This window comes from Oculina patagonica, chromosome 9 (genome assembly GCF_052425735.1).
Source record: "Oculina patagonica isolate OP01 chromosome 9, crgOcupat, whole genome shotgun sequence".
NCBI lineage: Eukaryota > Metazoa > Cnidaria > Anthozoa > Scleractinia > Oculinidae > Oculina > Oculina patagonica.
Window position 1 is genome coordinate 22,344,256 of NC_135766.1, and position 19,394 is coordinate 22,363,649.

The 19,394-nt window shown below is 36.6% G+C and overlaps 1 protein-coding gene across 2 annotated transcripts; it reads left to right on the plus strand.

The window, feature by feature from the left end:
- The first annotated feature begins 48 nt into the window (after positions 1–48).
- LOC144666125 (ralA-binding protein 1-A-like) lies at positions 49–19,247 on the plus strand. Of its 2 annotated transcripts, none has more exons than XM_078527480.1 (17): positions 49–286; positions 1,479–1,627; positions 2,132–2,245; positions 4,258–4,335; positions 4,975–5,100; positions 5,428–5,546; positions 6,803–6,933; positions 7,559–7,627; positions 9,058–9,142; positions 9,956–10,018; positions 10,175–10,283; positions 10,721–10,773; positions 12,270–12,341; positions 13,547–13,633; positions 14,140–14,202; positions 16,320–16,459; positions 16,848–19,247. In XM_078527480.1, the coding sequence occupies exons 1-17, from the start codon at positions 171–173 to the stop codon at positions 16,903–16,905; spliced, it is 1,632 nt and encodes a 543-aa protein (XP_078383606.1). In that variant the 5' UTR covers positions 49–170; the 3' UTR covers positions 16,906–19,247. The 2 variants fall into 2 exon arrangements, with proteins under 2 accessions (XP_078383606.1, XP_078383607.1); XM_078527481.1 differs by lacking the exon at positions 49–286 and adding an exon at positions 1,230–1,349.
- The last annotated feature ends 147 nt before the right edge of the window (positions 19,248–19,394 follow it).

Sequence of the window (19,394 nt, forward strand, 5' to 3'; positions counted from 1 at the left end):
CTCGCCTCATAAATTTACCGTGGAGAACTGGCGGAGAGTCTGGACGAAAATATGGCGGATGTTGGCAATCGGGAGGGAGAATCACTGTTATGTTTTGTTTTCAAATCAAGCAGTTTTCGTGTCGTTAGTTCTTCTTAAAGATATTTTCTTGAAGATTAACAGCTTTTTTGATGGCTGAGCGCGAAGAAGACGTCTTTGAGAGGAAAGAAAGCAAGAAAGACAAGGGATATGTGGCCTTTCGCTCGGACGATGATAGTGTCGGCGAAGAAGAAGAAGAAGATTCAAGGTACCGTAGCAATTTTTATATTGATCGCTGTGTAATTTGTAGCTCAGAATGTCCTTTATTTTTAAGCGCCAGAGAAAAGTAACTAACCCTGTAAGTTTTATTTCACTTTCATTTCGTTTAATTCTGTTGAATAAATTAAACTGAAGCTTGATCCCGCGAACTGAAAACAGCTGTTTATGTCCGGCCTCGAACTCAATTCGCCAAATCCTCTGACTTCTGCATCTAATTTTACGTTCCTTGAAAGAAGGCATTATTTCTGCATCGGCACATTTGATGGCTAATTGAGCATTCTTTGCTATTTTTTGGCTCTACAACGCCGTTTGATAACGATCAAGTTTGCATAGTTTGACTTTCAAAGGGATTCCGGCTAATGGGGCTAATGCTATCTTTAATTAATCTTGCGTGACTTCCAAAGAAGCTTTCTTTTCAATCAATCAGGACGCAAAGCTATAAAAGGTGTTTCTGAATTAATGAATGTAGCCGTGAAAACAAAGAGAAGGTGATCATTCTTCGTTTCGATTCATAAAATCGCCACAATACACAGTATTCATGGGTATTGGGCAGGTGTAGATTTAGAATAAAGAGCTACCATTGTCTAAAGGGCTTCAGTTGTTGCAGCTAAATCCTGAAGCTATCTTTTCTGATATCCAAGCAACAAACACTAATATTCTTTTCTTGGGAGTTAATTTTCTCTTCCTTGCATGAATCTAAACAAATTTCTTAATCTGATAAGCCCTGCTAACATTTATCAACAAGATACATTTGATTCCTAATTTCTGCTTTTTTCTAAGCACATGTACTTTGATAACTAAAGATGGCAGGAGGTCGCATTCTGCTGCACGTCATTGGCTAATAGCAAATTCAGTTGTTTTAATCTGACATCTTGTGTTGAAAATATTTAAATGTATTCAGTTTTTATTTCCTGTTGAAAGGAACAGACTGAAACGTTCTGATAGAAGTGAAAACCTGAGATGATTAGGCAAACTTGTTTCTTCTTTACCAAGAGTATAAAAAACTCTTCGGAATTTGATGGAGGGTGTTATCAACTATCGTCAATCAAAAGGTTAAAAATTAACATGCAGCTTGTGTGAAATAGCAGTATTTTGGATCAATGGTGATAGTATTTGTACATCCTTTTGTGTCATTGTTTTAGGGTCATTTACATTTATGGCTCTTTGTTACTATTTTCTAGGCCCAAAGGGAAAAAAGTAAAGAGAGAGAAATCACGATCTCTGGCGCTGCGCATCAAACCAAAAAAGCAGAAGAAGGAAAAGGAAAATAAGGAGAAAGACAAGAAAAAGAAAAAGAAATCAGAGACACTCTCACCTCCTCAAGCACCAAGTAAGGATAGAACTCTTTTATTCTCAATGTCAAAATAAAAATCTTCAGTACTGATTGCTATATGTTGCAGTTAATTTTTGATCTCAGTTAATTTTTTTATTTTAAATGTTACAAAATCTCTCAGTCAACTATGGTAAACATGTACAATAATTCAATGCAATTATATATAATTGCTTGATTTCTTAAATAATGTACTTAGTTTTCATTTATAAATGGCTATTTAGGCATCATTTTAAAGTTAAGTCTTGTTTTACATTTTTATAACACTACTAGGGCAAGATTGATTATACATTGTGTGGTTTAGAAAATGTCCATACTCCCCTCTACAGATTGAAGGGATTGGAAATTTCTGGGGGTGGGAGGGGTCTCAAAGGCCCAAAACTTCAAGGAAATGTATGAACCTTAATTGGAATTTCCAGAGGGGTGGGAGGGTGAGGTTTGGATAAATTTATGGAACTACACATTGTACAGTAAAAAATTATGGGTCGTCTTTTTATTTTGTAGGGAAAGCTGTGTTTGGAGTTCCTTTGGAAGTTGCGACCAAACAAACCAAGCTTCCAGATGGAGTGGAGCTGCCCAGAGTATTTCGGGAAGGAATTGTTTACATTGAAGAAAACTGTAAGTACTTGTAGCGACACAATTCAGTCGAGGGAATAAGTGTTACCTTTACTTTATTTGGGAGGCCCCAGGGGGGGTACTCCGGCTTGTAAATGACGGGGATGATCGAATGGAAGCAAAACTCAGGACCCCAAAAAAATCCCTGAGTCGTCCGACATTACCCCAAAAAATCCCTGGACCAAAAAATAACCCCCCAAAAAATCCCTTGTCAAATTACCCCTAAAGTGCCAATAGGGGCAATAATATAACACAAAAAAAAACAATAAAAAATTGAATGCTCGTGTTTTTTTTATTCATGATACCATAAATACTCCAAGGCCGCACCAAGGCACTTTTGTTCGTTTTTAATATCCAAAAAATTCCCTATTTAAATCAAGTCACCCAAAAAAATACTAGCCAAATTTTCCAACCCAAAAAAATCCCGGAATCGAAAATTTCAACCCCCAAAAAAATCCTTCGATCATCCCCGTCATTTACAAGCCGGAGTACCCCCCTGGGTGGGAGGCACAGTGACCTAATGGTTAGTGTGCCAGACTCCAGAGCGGACGTTCTGGGTTTGAACCCTTGGGCAAGACATTTTGTTCACATAATATAGTGCCTCTCTCCACCCAGGTTTATAAGTGGGTACTGGCGAAATAATGCTGGACTAGCATCCCATTCAGGGAGGACTAGAAATATTCCTATCTGCTTAATGCTATCAAAACCGGGATGTGCGCCACTTGGCTTGAGGCTGCCCTTTATTAATTTTATATTACCTGTAGGAGATATGTATGAAAATAATAGCTGAACCTATATGTGAGTTGAGTTTGTTGTTTAGTTGGTTCTTGACCTTGCTCCAAGGGTTTTTCTCCGGGTTCTCCAGTTTTCCTCTCTCCACAATAAAAAACCAACACTCCAAATTCTAATTCGATCTCTGATGCACATACACGTCCTAATGAGCTCCTGAGAGCTCTTCTGTGAAACAAGGAAGAGGTTAACATTCTTTGTTGGGAGGTTTTATCAAGAGTAGTGTGTGGATTGGTACATAGCTGGGACAAAATCCTGGCCATTATCATTTACCATTTAGAAAGGGGTCAATTCTATAATGGTGGCCATTTAGCTAAGGTTCAAATGGTTATTTGAAATTGGTCAGGAATCTATATTTATTTCTTTTATTACCTTTTCTGGGAGAGCATGCCCCACTGACAACGAACTTTCCCCTTTTGGACCGCATACACTACTTAAACAAGTTGGAAAGAAAATGGCTTTTCCAGCTTGTTCTTTGGGTAAAGTCAGAGCCTTTATTCCCTAGCCCAAAGGTGTCCTTACTTCATTTATCAACTAAAAAGACCAAAAATGTTACTTGTCCATTGGGCAAGAGATTGGATAAAATCGACTAACCAGACAGAAAACTTCACTACCCCTACTGTAGTTTATAGGACAGGGGTTTCTTTGCATGCTGTTACAAGCCCTTCCCCTTCAAAAATTGTTGAATCTGTTCCTGATAGGATACCTTGGACCACAATGCAAAAGAGTGGAGATACAAGTCAGAATGTTTCAAAATGATCAATGCTATCTGTTCACTTGAGCATATGGTAAAGACTGCGTTGAGCCAAGTGGCCCAAACAGCCAGAGCTTATCCCGGTTTCTGTAGCATTAAGCAACTAAGAGTATTTCTACTCCCCCCTGGATGGGATGCTAGTGCATGGCAGGATTATCCCCAGCATTGAATTTGCCAGAACCCATTTATACACCTGGGTGGTGAGGCACTATGAGAGTTTTAAAGTGTTTTGCCCAAGAACACAACAACAGTGCCCCGGCCAGGGCTTAAACCCAGACCACTTGATCTTAAGTTCAGGGTGTTAACCATCAGGTCACTGCGCCTCCCACCATGGGCATATGACTAAGAACATAAATGGACTTTGTACTTTTGTAGTGTATTTCATCATGGCTCTTTCTACACTTTTTTCGTTCATTGAATTATGTAACCGAAAAACAGAGTTTTTACATGCAGCACTGTGTTGTAAATTTAGATCTTGAAGTCGAGGGAATCTATAGAGTGTCTGGAATGAAATCCAAGATAGAAACCTTAAAAGAACTTTATGATCAAGGTATGTGATGAGGTTATTAAATGAATTTTAAATTATTATTAATTTAACAATTAGAATTCGAGCCTGAGTTTTCTATGAGCCAATAGTCTACAAGGCGCAGCTGAGTTGACTATCGCTCATAGAAAACAAGGTCCAGTAGTGTAATTGTTTAATAAGTAAAAAACTGGATTGCAGTCCAAAACCTACAATTGAAGAGCTCCGGACGAGAACGTCCCCTGGACTTTCTGGCTAAATCGAACGTTATCAAAACAGCTCCAAATTGCGAATGCTGGTTTGTTTACGTGTGCTAAACACTGTCCTGTGTTTTAAACCAAAAGAGAAACACATACATGTGCTATGATAATCGTGTTCTATCAGCGGATAGAAGACAATTTGAAAACCAATCAGACTTGTGGATTTCCAATAGAACACGAGTGAGTTTCCACTAATAATCAGTTTCCGGTTTATTCATCTAACATCTGAATGACTTTCTGTCATTAGTTGACACAATAACATAATTTTGCTTAATTTTTTTATTCATACTGAAATAATGAATGCCTGAGTCAAAGGGTTGTATGAGCCCAGATTTAAAATGGAAGATTGACTACATGATGATACATGTCTGTTAAATAGTGTTTTTTCTTTATTTGTACGTGACAGGAAAGTCAGTGGATCTTCATGAATATGAAGCTGAGGCTGTAGCAAGTCTTGTTAAACTGTATCTCAGAGAATTACCAGAAAACATCCTCACTGTGGCACTTACTCCAAAGTTTAATGAACTATCTGGTAAGATCTGTAAAGTAAATTATTTTCTACAGTAGACAGTAACTTAACAACCCTCCAAGTTTACTTTTTTCCTTAGGTGCCATTTGGCCACCAACTACTCAAGTTTTGGTTGCCAGTGAAAAATTTTAGTCACCAAATTAAGCTGATGCTTTCAATCATTCCTCTCAATTTTAGTCGCCAGGCTGGCGACCTTGGTTCAAATTAAATCGCCAGCTCCAAAATTTTAGTCGCCATGGCGACTAAAATGGTCTTAACTTGGAGGTTTGAACTATACATGTAAGTGGTAGGATTGTAAGTACAATCTACGTGCTTTGTTTGACATTGTAGGTATTCAGGACAGAAAAGAACAACTTGAAAAAGCGAAATTACTGCTGGCTGAACTGCCGTCTTGTAACAGAACACTATTAGCATGGCTCTTCACACACATGTCACATGTTATGGAAAAGGTTTGATGACTATGTTAACACATTTTTTATATAATTATTTTTTAATTAAAAAAACACTTAATATAAAAAAAAATAAATGAAATAACTTTCTTAAGGGGCGACGTGGCCTAGTGGTTTGGGTGCTGGACTTGTAATCCAAAGGTCCTGGAATCAAATTTTCCGCCCCACCAGGATTTGTGTCAACTTGGTAGTCCTTAATTCAAATGTTTCTGTTTATTTACAATTATATTTGTTTGTTCATTTACAGTGTTCCCAATTAGCAGATGTAGTAGAGCAGTGCCTATTAATACTGTCTTTGACACTTAAAAAAAGTTATTTATTTATTTTTTATTTATTTAATTTTATTGAATTGAATTAGTCGTAATCTATACTGCAGCTCAAATTTTGATTCACATTAAGTTATAAAATGTACGGTACATCATTCTATGAACCTATGAAGGCACTTGCTATAGGAAAATTTATTCTAACTAATCTTACTATTTGTTACTGACAGTATTATGAGAAATGTTAAGATGGTTTCTGCCCAACATTGGAGCAATACATACAATAAAGTTACCAAAGAGACCTTTTAGAATGATAACAGTTTAAATACAGCTAACAGAATTATAGGAGGCAACCGTGGCCGAGTGGTTTAGGGCGCTGGTGTTGTAATCCGGAGGTCCCCGGTTCAAGACCTGCCCCTGCCACTAGCTGGATCTGTTTCTCGGTTGTCCCGAGTTCAAATCCTCGATCACGCTTTGTATAATTAGCCAACTGGTCTGCCTCCTGTCAGTTGGGATTTTTAACCTTGTTATGCTCATTTAAAATATTTGTTTCCTCTGTTTCAATCTCGAAGCTAAGTGCATGACCACTTTAAACAACATTTACATTTACAATCCTGCAAAAACTTTAGAAAAATGGATTTCATGAAATTAGTATATTTCAGTTCAAACGGATGTTTCACGCTAGTTTAAAACAAAATGGTGCATGTTTTAAACATTGTAACGAGGTTTGACTTTAATTTTCTCGAGAATGATTTAGGTTTTAATTACAAGGTCACTAAGACAGATGAATTTCAATAAAATCTTTTAAAGAGTATACAAATTGTTGCTGTGCTTTAAGTAGATTTTTGGTACTTAATTTTTGCACTCATTGCTTGAATTTTCAGCGTAATCCGTCTTATTAGTTCTTAATTAAATAATTTCAAATAAATTAAATTATTTAACACGGCTTTATGTTATTTACTAACCCTTTTGCCTGTGTGCTTTTCTCCTTAGTATTCATCAAATAGAATGAATCTACAGAACATTGGAATAGTTCTCAGTCCAACAATGAATGTCGGGCATGGCATACTGTTCATCTTTCTGAACTACGTCAATGAGCTCTTCCCTGATACAAAAATCACAAAGTGAGTTTTTTTCGAGCTAATGCCAAGACCAACCTAAAGATATCCAACCTGCAAGTTATCCAGTGGATATCTAATTTCGTTTCATTATAAATGCTTCATCCACTGTATAGGGATTTTTTGGGTGGATATGTTTGTCCATCCTTTGAACAATTGGACCCTTAACTTGTAGACAAGTTAGAACATCAATGACATCCTTATAAACAATTTCAAATTTTTAAAACACTTTTAACAGAATATTTTAACCAAATTATTTATAGCCTACCACTATTGATAGTGATCTTGTCATCTCAGTGCTGTTTATGAAGTCACATGTTTCTCAGGCATTTTTTACAGCCCGTGAATATAATGACTCCCTTGCTGGAAACTTTGATTTATCACCACCAAACAATCCTAGAATTTTTCGATTAATTTTTTGATTTTGTTCTATATCAAGACAATTTTAAATATAATTTATTAAAATATTATGTCACTTTATTAACCAGTAATCGCTAAATGAAACCATTGCCATTTTTGTACTGTCCTGTACATGTATTTTTGCGAACTGTATGTCTTGCGAAATGTATGTCTTGAGTTATCACAAACTAATTATTAATTAGTATGCATGATTATATTAATTCATTTTTAGGTACAGTGGACCAATGACGATGTCTTTAGGAATGGACGAGGATGAGGAAGATTTACCAAGCAGTCCTGAGTAAGAGGGAATAAATTTAATGTTCATTTGCAGGAGGCATGAAGGGCTTATGGCTATGGTTAGCAAGTTTAGACTCTAGATAAAGTGGAGTCACTGCAAGACTGTTGTGTGTGGTACATACTGGGTTGACATCACTATAGCTCCCGGTCTCTTTTTGCGTGGTCGTGCAATGAAAATTACCAAATTTGATGGCACATAGAAAATTGGGGTTTCGAGCTAAAACAATGTTTCTTTCACCATTTTACTCAGAAAAATACAGAGATTTTTTTTTACAAAAAATGGTATTGGGGTTTTAGGCATTTTAATTGTCACAGTAACAGTTCCTCTTTCCGCTTAACCTGTGATCAGGCTTTCTTTTTTTCGCGGCGGAGGGAAGGAGAAAAAAAAGGAAAGCCTGATACAATTACTTGTCAAGTCGTCTGCCGCCCCCTAATTAAAATATCTGTCAACGTCGTCGAGAATGTCGGCGATGCCATCAGATAAGCGTGATTAGCGCCTTCAAATTATATTTTTACTCTCACAAACATGTGTTTGAATTACCCTTTTTGAACGAGCTGATCGGATGGTTTTTAAAATTTGTTTTCTGCAAAGGCTGATTTTGCGTAAGACTCAGGTCAGACATTTCAAGGTCGAAGTTTTCGTCACTGGCACGATCGTCTGGCGTCTTTGGTGGTGTGATGTAATACTCTTCGACACCATTGGTGATAGATCACGCTCTTGCCGAATCCCGTCGGAAGCACCGCCAAAACATCTTTTCTTTCACAAACTATTCGTCGAATATACTGCCTTTGTTCGTCTTTTGTGAACAAAACTGTTGAGAAATTTTCTAAAAGCTAGAAGAAGTCGCTTTCTACTTCATTCCGCTCAACACCCGCCATGATAACAATCATCTACGCGCGATATTTTTGGACCGGAAATTAGACTTGAACTCAATGAGCCAATCAGGATAGAGTTCTAATGTTGCCTTTTGTTTTCTGACCAATCACAAAAAAGTCCAGATTCTGGACTTTTTACAGACGACTCGACATGTAATTGTATCAGGCGTTCATTTTTCCGTTGACCCCTCCGCCGCGAGAAAAATAACGCCTGATCGCAGGTTACTTTCCGCTCAAGTGTGCATGTTACAGAGTGATTCAATTTTTAATTATCGGCTTACAAGTACAATTTGGCATTTTTCCATGGTTTGAAATTCATTATCTTATATATATTACCATACACTGGGAAGGGAGGGGGGGGGGGGTGCAGCAGGGTAGTGATCTACTTCAAATCTTATTGCATTTGAAAGCCCTGAGATCTCAAATAAAAGCTGGGGTATATGCCCCCCCCCCCCCCCAATTCTGTGTGTGTCACAGTGAGAGGTGCGATGGCCTAATGTTCCTGTTTGTACTCTGGAAGTTCCTCATCCAGTCATTATGTTGTACACTTCATAGTGCAATTGCTTCAGCATTGGCCAAGCAAGAGGCAGTTCTTTCTCAACTCCATGAAGACCTCAACATGCATGTGGACAACACACAAGTAAGACATGAAGATGAAGTATTCAACATGACTCGAGCGTGGGACAAAGAAAAAGAAAAATTCTGAGTTCCCGACAGGAATCGAACCCATGGCCTCCCAGATACCGGTTGGGCGCTCTAACCAACGGAGCTACAAGAAACTCGTTGTGAGCTGGCCCATTTTACTAGGTTGATAAGTGACCCTGCATACTGCTAGGATCAGCAATGTCGAATTCATCAAGTTTGTAGTAAATAATAAAGATGGTAAATTTTAAGCTCGGTAATAAATAATGAAGATGAAGTATTCAACATGACTGGAGCATGCATATGGGACAAAGAAAAATTCTGAGTCCCCGACGGGAATCGAACCCATGGCCTCCCAGACACCGGTTGGGCGCTCTAACCAACTGAGCTACGAGAGACTCGTTGTGAGTAAGACATGTTGCATAATGGATTCATCACATTTGTACCAAAATGTTCTCTTTTTCAGCATATAGTTATAGATGAACAGGTTATACAATTGGTCAAAATGCAGTAAGAACAAGGAAATTCCACCCATCATCAGGCTAATGAATAAATTTAAAAATAGAAAGTGTGGATCCAGAGCTAAAAGACGGTTTAAATTGAAACTGAAGTATTGGTATAACTCTGTACTTAAACCCTGTCTTTTTCCTTTCCTTTTGTTGGCTGGCCCTGGAAATTACAATGCTAGGTAAGAAGCCATTTTTAAAGTGGAATCAGGGAATGAACAACCAATTACCCTTAAAGGTTGGAAGCATGTCGACTCAGTTTTGTCATTGAAAAATAATATTTATTTTATTATTTTTTGTTTTAGTATGATGGTCAAGATGAAATGCTTTGGGAAGTCCAAAGAAAGGTGACATTGCTGAAGAGAAAGGTACAGGGAGATTTCTCACAAGCTTTTTTAAGGACTCTTCAAAAAAGACACTGGCCGGCCTAGGGAACTTCTTTTGTTTATTGACATGGATTTTACCTGATTTTTGTACAGAACACGACTGAGTTTCTACTAACAGAATGTTTTTCTCTCTTTTAGCTCCGAACGGCCAAGAAGAAAGTTTCACAGTCAACACCATCAGAGGAACAGCAGAAGACACAAGGAACTCTGAAAAAAGAACATTCTGTTGAAAAAGACGAAGAGGATGGTATGGACTATCAAACATGAGTACTTAGCCATAAGTAATAAGTTCTGCTATTAAATGGGCCATACAAATATGTAATGAGACATGACAATTGCCACACACAGTAGTCAATCAACCACCAAGCTGTAAAAAGCCTACTATATATAACATCTTGAAAGGTTCAAAACTCAAAACTGGCTTAATCTGTAATTTTTCAAACCAAAAGCATCTTTTACCCTAACATGTATAGCAAACATAGCAACAATAGGAGTAAAACATGACAGTAACACTTTAAGTTAATTATTACAAAAAAGCAATGTATTAAGCAGTATTTGAAATGTGAGTTCTTTGTGAAATAAATAAATGTTAACTGAAAGTAAATGTAAGATCTAAAACATTCAATCATTATTGGGTTGAATCTAAGCCAAGGTTATGTTGTTCTCTCTTTTTTTTAAATTCAGGGATAATTACACTATTAGAAGCTTCTGAAGCTGAACTTTTACTTGAACAAGAGGTACGTTTTATATAACCTTTTATACATTTTTTCTAGCATTTTAAGACCTGTCATTACCCTGAAATAGAACTGAACATGGATTTTTAACCAAACTTCGCCTGCTGGTTAATAACTTTAAGGGAACTTAAATTTTGAAATAAAAAAGGGGGGTCACCATATTCGCTGAGAAGCAACAGGAAGACCTTGTATATTCTATATAATATTCCTTTATAATTCCTCTGCGAGTACTGGAAAAGTACCGGTACACGTTTTAAGCAATAATTTATTTTTCAAACATAGAAACTGATCTGTTTTCATTTTACAAAAAGAATTTGATCACTTAAGACTTAAAATATGAGAAAAAATTGATAGGTCACCATACTTACAGTTTACGAGAAAGCGACAATTTACTTCTCTGGCGGACTTATTGCTGGTTTTCAATGTCACGCAATCAAAAAATAAATTCGAAACCATTCAACTACAGATGCTATGAATTTCAAATATAAGAATAAGAATAAGCCGCATAGAAAAAAGCGGCCATTTTTTTATGTGCACGCGCTAATTACACGTAAAATTCTGTGCAGTAAAACATATCTTTTTAAATTAGCTTTTTTTTTTAACTTTTAGATCTAGTCAATAATGTGTATATAGTTAGTTTATTTTAATAATTTTATGTTTTAATATTGTAATGTATATAGTTAGTATATTTTAATATTTTTAAGTTTTAATATTGTAATGCGCTTTTGCTCATTTACATGTTAAAAAGCGCAATATAAATTCATAAATTATTTATTTATATTTATGTGCAATGCAATACAGGGCAATGACCTTAAGAATTTGTCAAAGGCGTTTTTAATGACTTCATCTCATAAGTGCACGAGAAAATCGAGACTGAAAAATATATCGCTGTCATGTCCAATGATGAGAAGAAATTTAAACAGAAATGGAAATTCCTTCTCAGCTAGTTAGAGTCTGTATTTTAGTAATGTAAGCAATGCAATTATACATTTCAATGTAACGTACCAGCGACTGTAATTAATGTATTGTTTAACTTATTGTAATGTAGTGTTAAATATATAGTGTGTTGTAATTTAGATACGTATGTATTGTAGTGTTTCTAGTACCATGTAAATAGCTTGTGAGTGTTGTTTGTAATAAAAGCGCAAAAAAAAAAGAAAAAAAAAGAATAAGCCGCATAGAAAAAAGCGGCCATTTTTTTTATGTGCAAGCGCTAATTACACGTAAAATTCTGTGCAGTAAGGATGTGCAATGCAATACAGGGCAATGACCTTAAGAATTTAAGAAATATCCATACCCACCCCTCAGGGAGTCATTGGAAATCTGAGGGGGAGGGTGCCAAAAGCCAAAAAATATAAGTATGACACTGATCTGAAGTTTCCAGAGGGGTGGGGGTGACAATGGATATTTTCTGGAGTAACACAAACAGTGCAGTGTGACTTTTTATCCAGTTTCAAAAAGTGGGAAAATTACAATTTTATTCTGCATTTTTTTTGTAGGAGTTGACCTCCATTGGAAATGAGCTGAGAAAACGCATTGAACTCGAAAAGAAGGAAATTGAAAGACTTGATGTAAGACAGTTATATGTGTAACTTCATATTTATATCATGATAGGGTTTTGGTCCCAAAACTGTAATTCTTAGAATTAGCCAGGAAATTAGTAATCTTTCTAATTAAATTGGCCACAGTGACCCCACCACTTTATGGTTACCCCTTTGGGGTACCATATTTACTCGAATAAGCGCCGCGGCGCTTATTAAATTTTTCGCTCCTCAAGTGCGGCGCTTATTTGAGGGCGGTGCTTATTTAAAATTTGGACGCCACAGAGAATGTTATATTTTACATTTATCCAAAATAGCATCTTATGATTATCAGTATTCGTCTCTTGCTGAAGAGAGAAGTGGTGTTAGCTGTTCTGGCAAGGTTCGCGGCCTTCACAACATTTACAGAACTACGTATTGTAAGAATGTTGGGTAGAAAACAAATGGGCGAGCAGTAAAACAATCAATGTGAACTGCAAAACATCGCTCTTGATGAAAAGAAATGTCCAAGTTTGTTTTAGAGTTGCTTTGTAGTGCAGTTTTTTGTAAAACGGAATTCCTCGAATTAGCGCCGCATCGGGACTGCGGCGCTTTTTCGGGGGCGGCGTTTACTAACTTTTTTGTCCCAAATGCGGCGCTTATTCGAGGGCGGTGCTAATTTGGGGGCGGCGCTTATTCGAGTAACCCTGTGATGGGCTAGCATCTCAACCAGGAAGGAGTAGAAATACCTTATTATAGGAATATAACGAAGCATTTTAACAACGCGAACAAAATATATGCGTAATAAAATTAACGCGAATTAAAGAAAAGTTCTGGTTAAATGCTTATAGTAAACGTGTTTATATTAATTAACATCAATAAAATTAACGCGAATTTTTGAAATTCGCGTTAATAACATGTATCGTTAATTTCCTATAATAAGGTACTCCTAGTCGCTAAATGCTGTGAAAAGGGCCTCTTGGTCTGAGTGCAGTATAAATCCTACCTCTTTCCACCTAAGGGCATATTAAATATCAAATGGGTACTGGCAAATTACTGTGACCTGACAGAATTTGATGTGGTAACCTGTGATGGACTAGCAACCCCTCTAGGGGGGACATCACATGGCTTCATAGCCCAGTTGGTAAAACAATATTTATAGTAATATTACATTATTTATAAATACAGGTAAGGTATCACATAATTTACTTTATATCAGTCAGTAAATTAGACTATTACACTCTGTTACTTGACAGGAAGAAATTGCTGCTCTCATGGCTGTAAAGGAGAAAGATCCCAGTTCAGATCATAGTTCAGAATCAGATTCATCTGACAGTGAAGTTGTATCCTTTTGTTATGGTTATGTGAAATTGTTAAACCCTCTGTTTTTTTGAATTTATGATGTTAATGATAATGCATTTATATAGTGCATTTTCCATATGTATGGAAAATGCGCCCGCACATACTGTAGTTTCCTACACACAAAGGCCAGGCCACAACACAGGGAGCTTCGTGTCATACTCTTTGCGAATAGTGTGTGGGTTCTTTAACGTCCCCTGCTACAAGACTGAAGATGCAGGAGACGGGATCTATGGTTTATCATCCTTTTCCAAGAAGACTAGAATGTCTGACCATTTGCATAATTATGTAATTACAAAGGCAGCACATTTTCCTCAGTTATTATGAGTTTTGGTCCGGTCTGGGAGTCAAACCCGAGACCTCCAGCACAGCAGTCTGGCGCTATACCAACTGAGCTTACCAGGCGGCATTATGATGAGAACTACAATGCAACCCCATCTGACAATTACCTAGTTATTACACTGCAATTTCCTTTACTTCATAAACTCAGACTGACGAGGCCCAACTTGAGAAAATTTTTCAAGAGCTAATTGAACAGAATAAAGAACTGGAGGTATTTAAATAAAATCCCATTTATTTTTATTTTGGGGCTGCCTCAAATGAATCTGTACTTCTTGTTCTTTCAATTCTACAACCCTAGACAGAAGTAGTTGGAACGCTCATGCCAAGAAGATAAAAATGCAGATACTTGACGCTTAAACTTTCTCAATGTTTATCAATCGATCTCCTCTGGTATTGTTCCAATGGAATGGAAATTAGCTAGGGTTACGCCAATTTTTAAAAAGGGAGCTAGACAGGATGTTAATAATTACCGACCGATTTCGATTATTCCTGCTGTTGCTAAGATTTTTGAAAGATTAATGTACAATCAACTTAATGAGTATCTTAACGTTAACGATCTGCTAGCTAACTGTCAATCCGGCTTTAGATCAATGCATAGCACCCTTACATCCTTGCTTGAAGCCACTAACAGCTGGTCTAGATCTGTTAATATAGACAACGGTTTTATTAATGGTGTGGTATTTATAGATTTAAAAAAGGCTTTTGACACAATAGACTACCAGATTCTTTTGCGAAAGTTAGCTTGCTATGGAATTGATCAAAAGTCCCTAAGGTGGTTTGACTCTTATCTCAGTGACCGCCAACAAAAGTGTCTAGTTAATGGTGAGCTATCTGGCGCGCGCCCTGTTACCTGTGGCGTCCCACAGGGAAGCTTAATTGGGCCTCTCCTTTTCTTGATATATATCAACGATCTGCCGAATTGTCTGAGTAAAGCCTCCCCTCGGATGTATGCTGATGATACCAGCATTAGCATTGCCGCCAATAGCTTACCCGAACTAGAACATTCAATAAATAACGAACTTGTCAACCTTCACGAATGGCTGACGGTAAATAAATTAAGTTTAAATATTGCTAAAACCGAGCTTATGTTTATTGGCTCGCGTCAGAGGCTTGCAAATACCGCCGACCATTCAGCAAATATACATATAGAAGGCCAACAGATTAATAGAGTCTGCCACACTAAATCGCTGGGAATCCACATTGACCAACATTTGTCATGGACCAAACATGTCAATGAGATTGCCAGGGTTGTTTCCTCTGGTATAGGTGCTCTTAAAAGGCTACGGCCATTCATTTGCGAAGAGACAGCTATTTTGCTATATAGAGCTCTCATTGAACCGTATTTCGACTATTGCTGTCCTGTGTGGGATGGTCTAAGCAATGAACTAGCTGATAAATTACAAAAGTTACAAAATCGCGCCTTAAGAATCATTACGAAGTCGGATTTCTTTTCTAGTGCTACCGCCTTACGATCAAAGCTAGGATGGGATACCCTCTTTACCAGAAGGAAAAAGCTTAAAGCGAAACTAATGTTTAATACTATCAATAAACAAGCTCCGGAGTACTTACAAGACCTATTTACACCATTCAGCACAGAATATAACCTTAGAGACAAGGCAAACAAGTTAGCTCTACCTAAGCCCCGTACTAGTTTTTTAAAACGAAGTTTCTGTTACAGTGGGGCAAAGTTGTGGAATAGTCTTCCCCACGATGTCAGAGCTGCTAGTTCCTCTAGCCAATTTAAAAGATTTATCAATTGCCTGATGTCTCCCTCGTGCTCCCACACGGCAAACATGTAAATCAGTTTTTTTTGTGTGTTTTAATCTTTGTAACTGATGTTTTTACCGTGTATAAATAAAGTATATGTATGTATGTATGTAATGGTGCATACAAACATTTTAAGAGGTCCCCCTCCCCCCTTTCAATGTTGAACCCATTGTCACTAAGGATTGTCTGTGCAATAATGTTTGGGAGCTCAACATCGAGAAGGCGAGGGGGGAGAGGAGGAATTAATTTGGTAATCGTGCCAACACTTTTGACGATGGTTGTAGTTTTAAGTAGTACTAGCAGTCCTAGAGTATAACTTATTTTTCTCGGGGTCTGTGAGTCAAGCAAGCAAGCGTGCTTGATGAAAACTAAGTAATTTTCTCAACGCTTGCATACTGATTGCCCACTTGACTGACCCCGTGCAAAAAATGAGAAACTACAAGTACATGTTCTTGTAGTCTAGAACCAGTAAACAAAATAAACAAAAATAATATGCACTAGAAGGCAACTTCCCTTAGACCAATGTTTGTTAACCTGTGACTGTTTGGATTTTTTTTACAGCGCAAGAACACAGAACTGTGCCGCAGTATTCATGACGAGAGAGAAGCTTGTGTAGAATTGAAGGTGCAAATCAGGGTACTTGAAGCCAAACAAGGGCAGCAGACAGATCAGAAACTACAGGAACCAGAAAATATTACTAGGTAATTAATTGTGGATGAGAAAACTCCAAGAATACAAATTATTCAAGAATTATAATTGGAGAAAATTGTTTTTTTAAAATTCAACTACTACTGCGAATTTGAATTTGTCACTTTAAAAAACATTTTTGTCCAATTATTATAACAAAAAACTGCTACACAACGTACCAGCATGAAAATTTAAACCTTTCAGTACTACCGGTAGTATGAATTCAAGAATTATCTTGCTTATAATTAGTCATGCAGAATATCAATGTACATCTGCTATAAAATTAGTTTGGTGTTTAACAAGATTTTTTGTCAATATAATTATTATTCTCTAAACTTCTGCACTTTTTCTCAACTTTTTTGTATAGTAATATGTATTGTTCGTTTTTGCTTGTCTCTGCAGCTCAAACATCAGTACAAACCCTACAACAACTTCAGTAACAAAAGAAAACCTGATTTGACGTTTCCGTGTTGAGTAACTGAAGGCCAATGTCACAGTCAAACCAACATTTATTACAACCAAGTCTGTGCTTGGAGTAGCAACTGTCCGACCGAAGTCACATGTACATTTTGTAGGTTTCTTCATGACTGTATGCTTCTTTTAAAAGTCAGTTAAGGCTAATCAGCTTACTGACATTGAGGCACTTGATGAAGTCACAAGTAAAGGTTGCAAGCTAAGTGAACTTGCAGCCAGACTTGCATCAGGTGATCAAACATATTGCTGGTTTTCACTGTCACACAATCAAAAAATAAATTCGAAACCATTCAACTACAGAAGCTATGAATTTTAAATATTATAGATGATAAATAGATAAACAATTTCTCCAAGTTTCGGGTCTGTGCGGTGTACCATTCGCGAGTTATTTTCCGAACCTTTCCACGCAAATTTATAAAGCTTAGTATGGAGAAACCATAACTGTGTCCTTCCGAGGGACACAAATATGGCCGCCGTGATGTCAGAGAAACCATCTGGAACGCAATTCTGTTTACAACAGCGGCTATCCTTGGCTTAAGAGCTAGTACACTTTCACATAAACACCACTTGTTATATCTGAAATGTTCAATCTGCTAAAAATGGAAAGGAAAGGCCTTTTTTCAAACAAAACAGCTTACAGCGTAACATGAAAACCAAGAATAATTATTAAGTCGATAAATTAACTCCCAAGTGCAACTTGCAAAAAAAACATTGCAGTCCTGTAGGTTGCCTCTGAAGCATTCTTTAAGTTATTCTTGTTGTATTGCAACTATTGCAAATGAATTATTAATGAACTGTGCATCAGAATCACTTTGAAGAAAAAAGACCTTGCCTATAAAACAAACACAACAATTACAACTATTTCGTTCGTTGTTATTTTTTAATGAAATCTTTCCCTAATTTTTGTATTATGTTTACTTACAGTAGAATTTAATTACTAATACAGTGGAATTCTAACTTCTCAAACCTTTAATAGGGAAGCACGAGTGACGTCATGACTCAGGCAAGACTCAGACAAATAAACCTGAATTCGGACGATTTTCCTAAACCACTTTCTAAAACAACCGGTGTTCCTAAAACACTTTTTAAAACGAAAACTTCGCCTAGATTCCCAAACTTAAACCAAACGTTGTTTGCCTTGGATTTGCCTCAATAAATCAAACACTGCAAATATTTATCCCCCCCCCCCCCCCATTCCTTGAACCAATTTGATTTTTCCTTGGTCTGGAGGTTTGAGATACCAGAATTTCACTCTATCAGTGAAGTTCTCCTGGAAAGTCTCAAGTGACACTGAAGACTACAACTTGTGTAATATGCAATTTTTTAAAATATATTCTATAAAAAAGCTGGGTTTTGTTTCTTAATGATGTTTCTTGGCAATCAGTTCAAAGAAAACTATACAGTATGTCAGTTATCAATTTACTTTTAGCAATCGTCTTTTGAAAACCATCTTTTCCAGTTATAATTTTAAAGTTTGACCGCTTTATCAGAGGGAGTTTTTTTAAGTTAACTTACTCACTAAATTAGTTAAGCAAGAACATATCCTGTTCTGTTATATTCAAATATTGTAAATTAATTTTATAATAAGGTATAGAAAACAGGCATATAGTCTTACAGAGCTACACATCATGAGTGAATTTGAGAGAGCTCGAAAATACTGTTATAAAGTCAGGTTAGGTTTCAAAAAACTTGTGAGATCTCTCGAACTCAATCTAAGACCTCTGTTGCACTAGCCAATGTGTTTGTATGTTTTCGATCTTTTTATTAGAAATAACACATAAAAGAAATTTTTTTGAAAGAAAATTTCACTGAAATAAAAAAAGTTACTTGTTAACCAAGTCAGCTTTTTATCAATAGAGTGCATTATGAAATAGACTTTTTAAAATTAATTGCTAAGAAAATATGCAAAATTGAGAAATTTAAGGAAAAGAAGCTAAGTAAAGAAAAAATAAAGAAAAGAGGTATCTGATAGTTGTTATTAAAGATTAAAATATTTAAGGGTCTCATTTGGAAAATTCTTGTAATCCAAATTTAGATATTAAATTATTATAGTACACTTGTAACAACTATGAGGTCATTAACATCTTAAAATAATACACACATGTATACAATATCCTCTCAAATAATAGCTGTCCCTCGATTAATCAGCCACCTTCATGAATAATTTATACTTGCTGAAATAATCGCCCCCACCCTCTGACAACCCCCTCCTTACCCCCTTTTTGTCAATTTAGAATTTTGCATGCAGGAAAGGAAATTATGACCCCCCCCCCCCCCCTCCAACCTAAAGCTTTATTAACTTTTGGGGCAGAGAAATATTATGAAATTAATTGCCCGGCTATAATTTGAGAAGATACGGTACAATTTATTTATCAGTCATAAATACATTAGAGTACAGAATTATTTCAATCTATGTCATTTCATATCTACATACTTTTAGAAAGTTTCCTAATAATAAAATTACGGAACTGCATA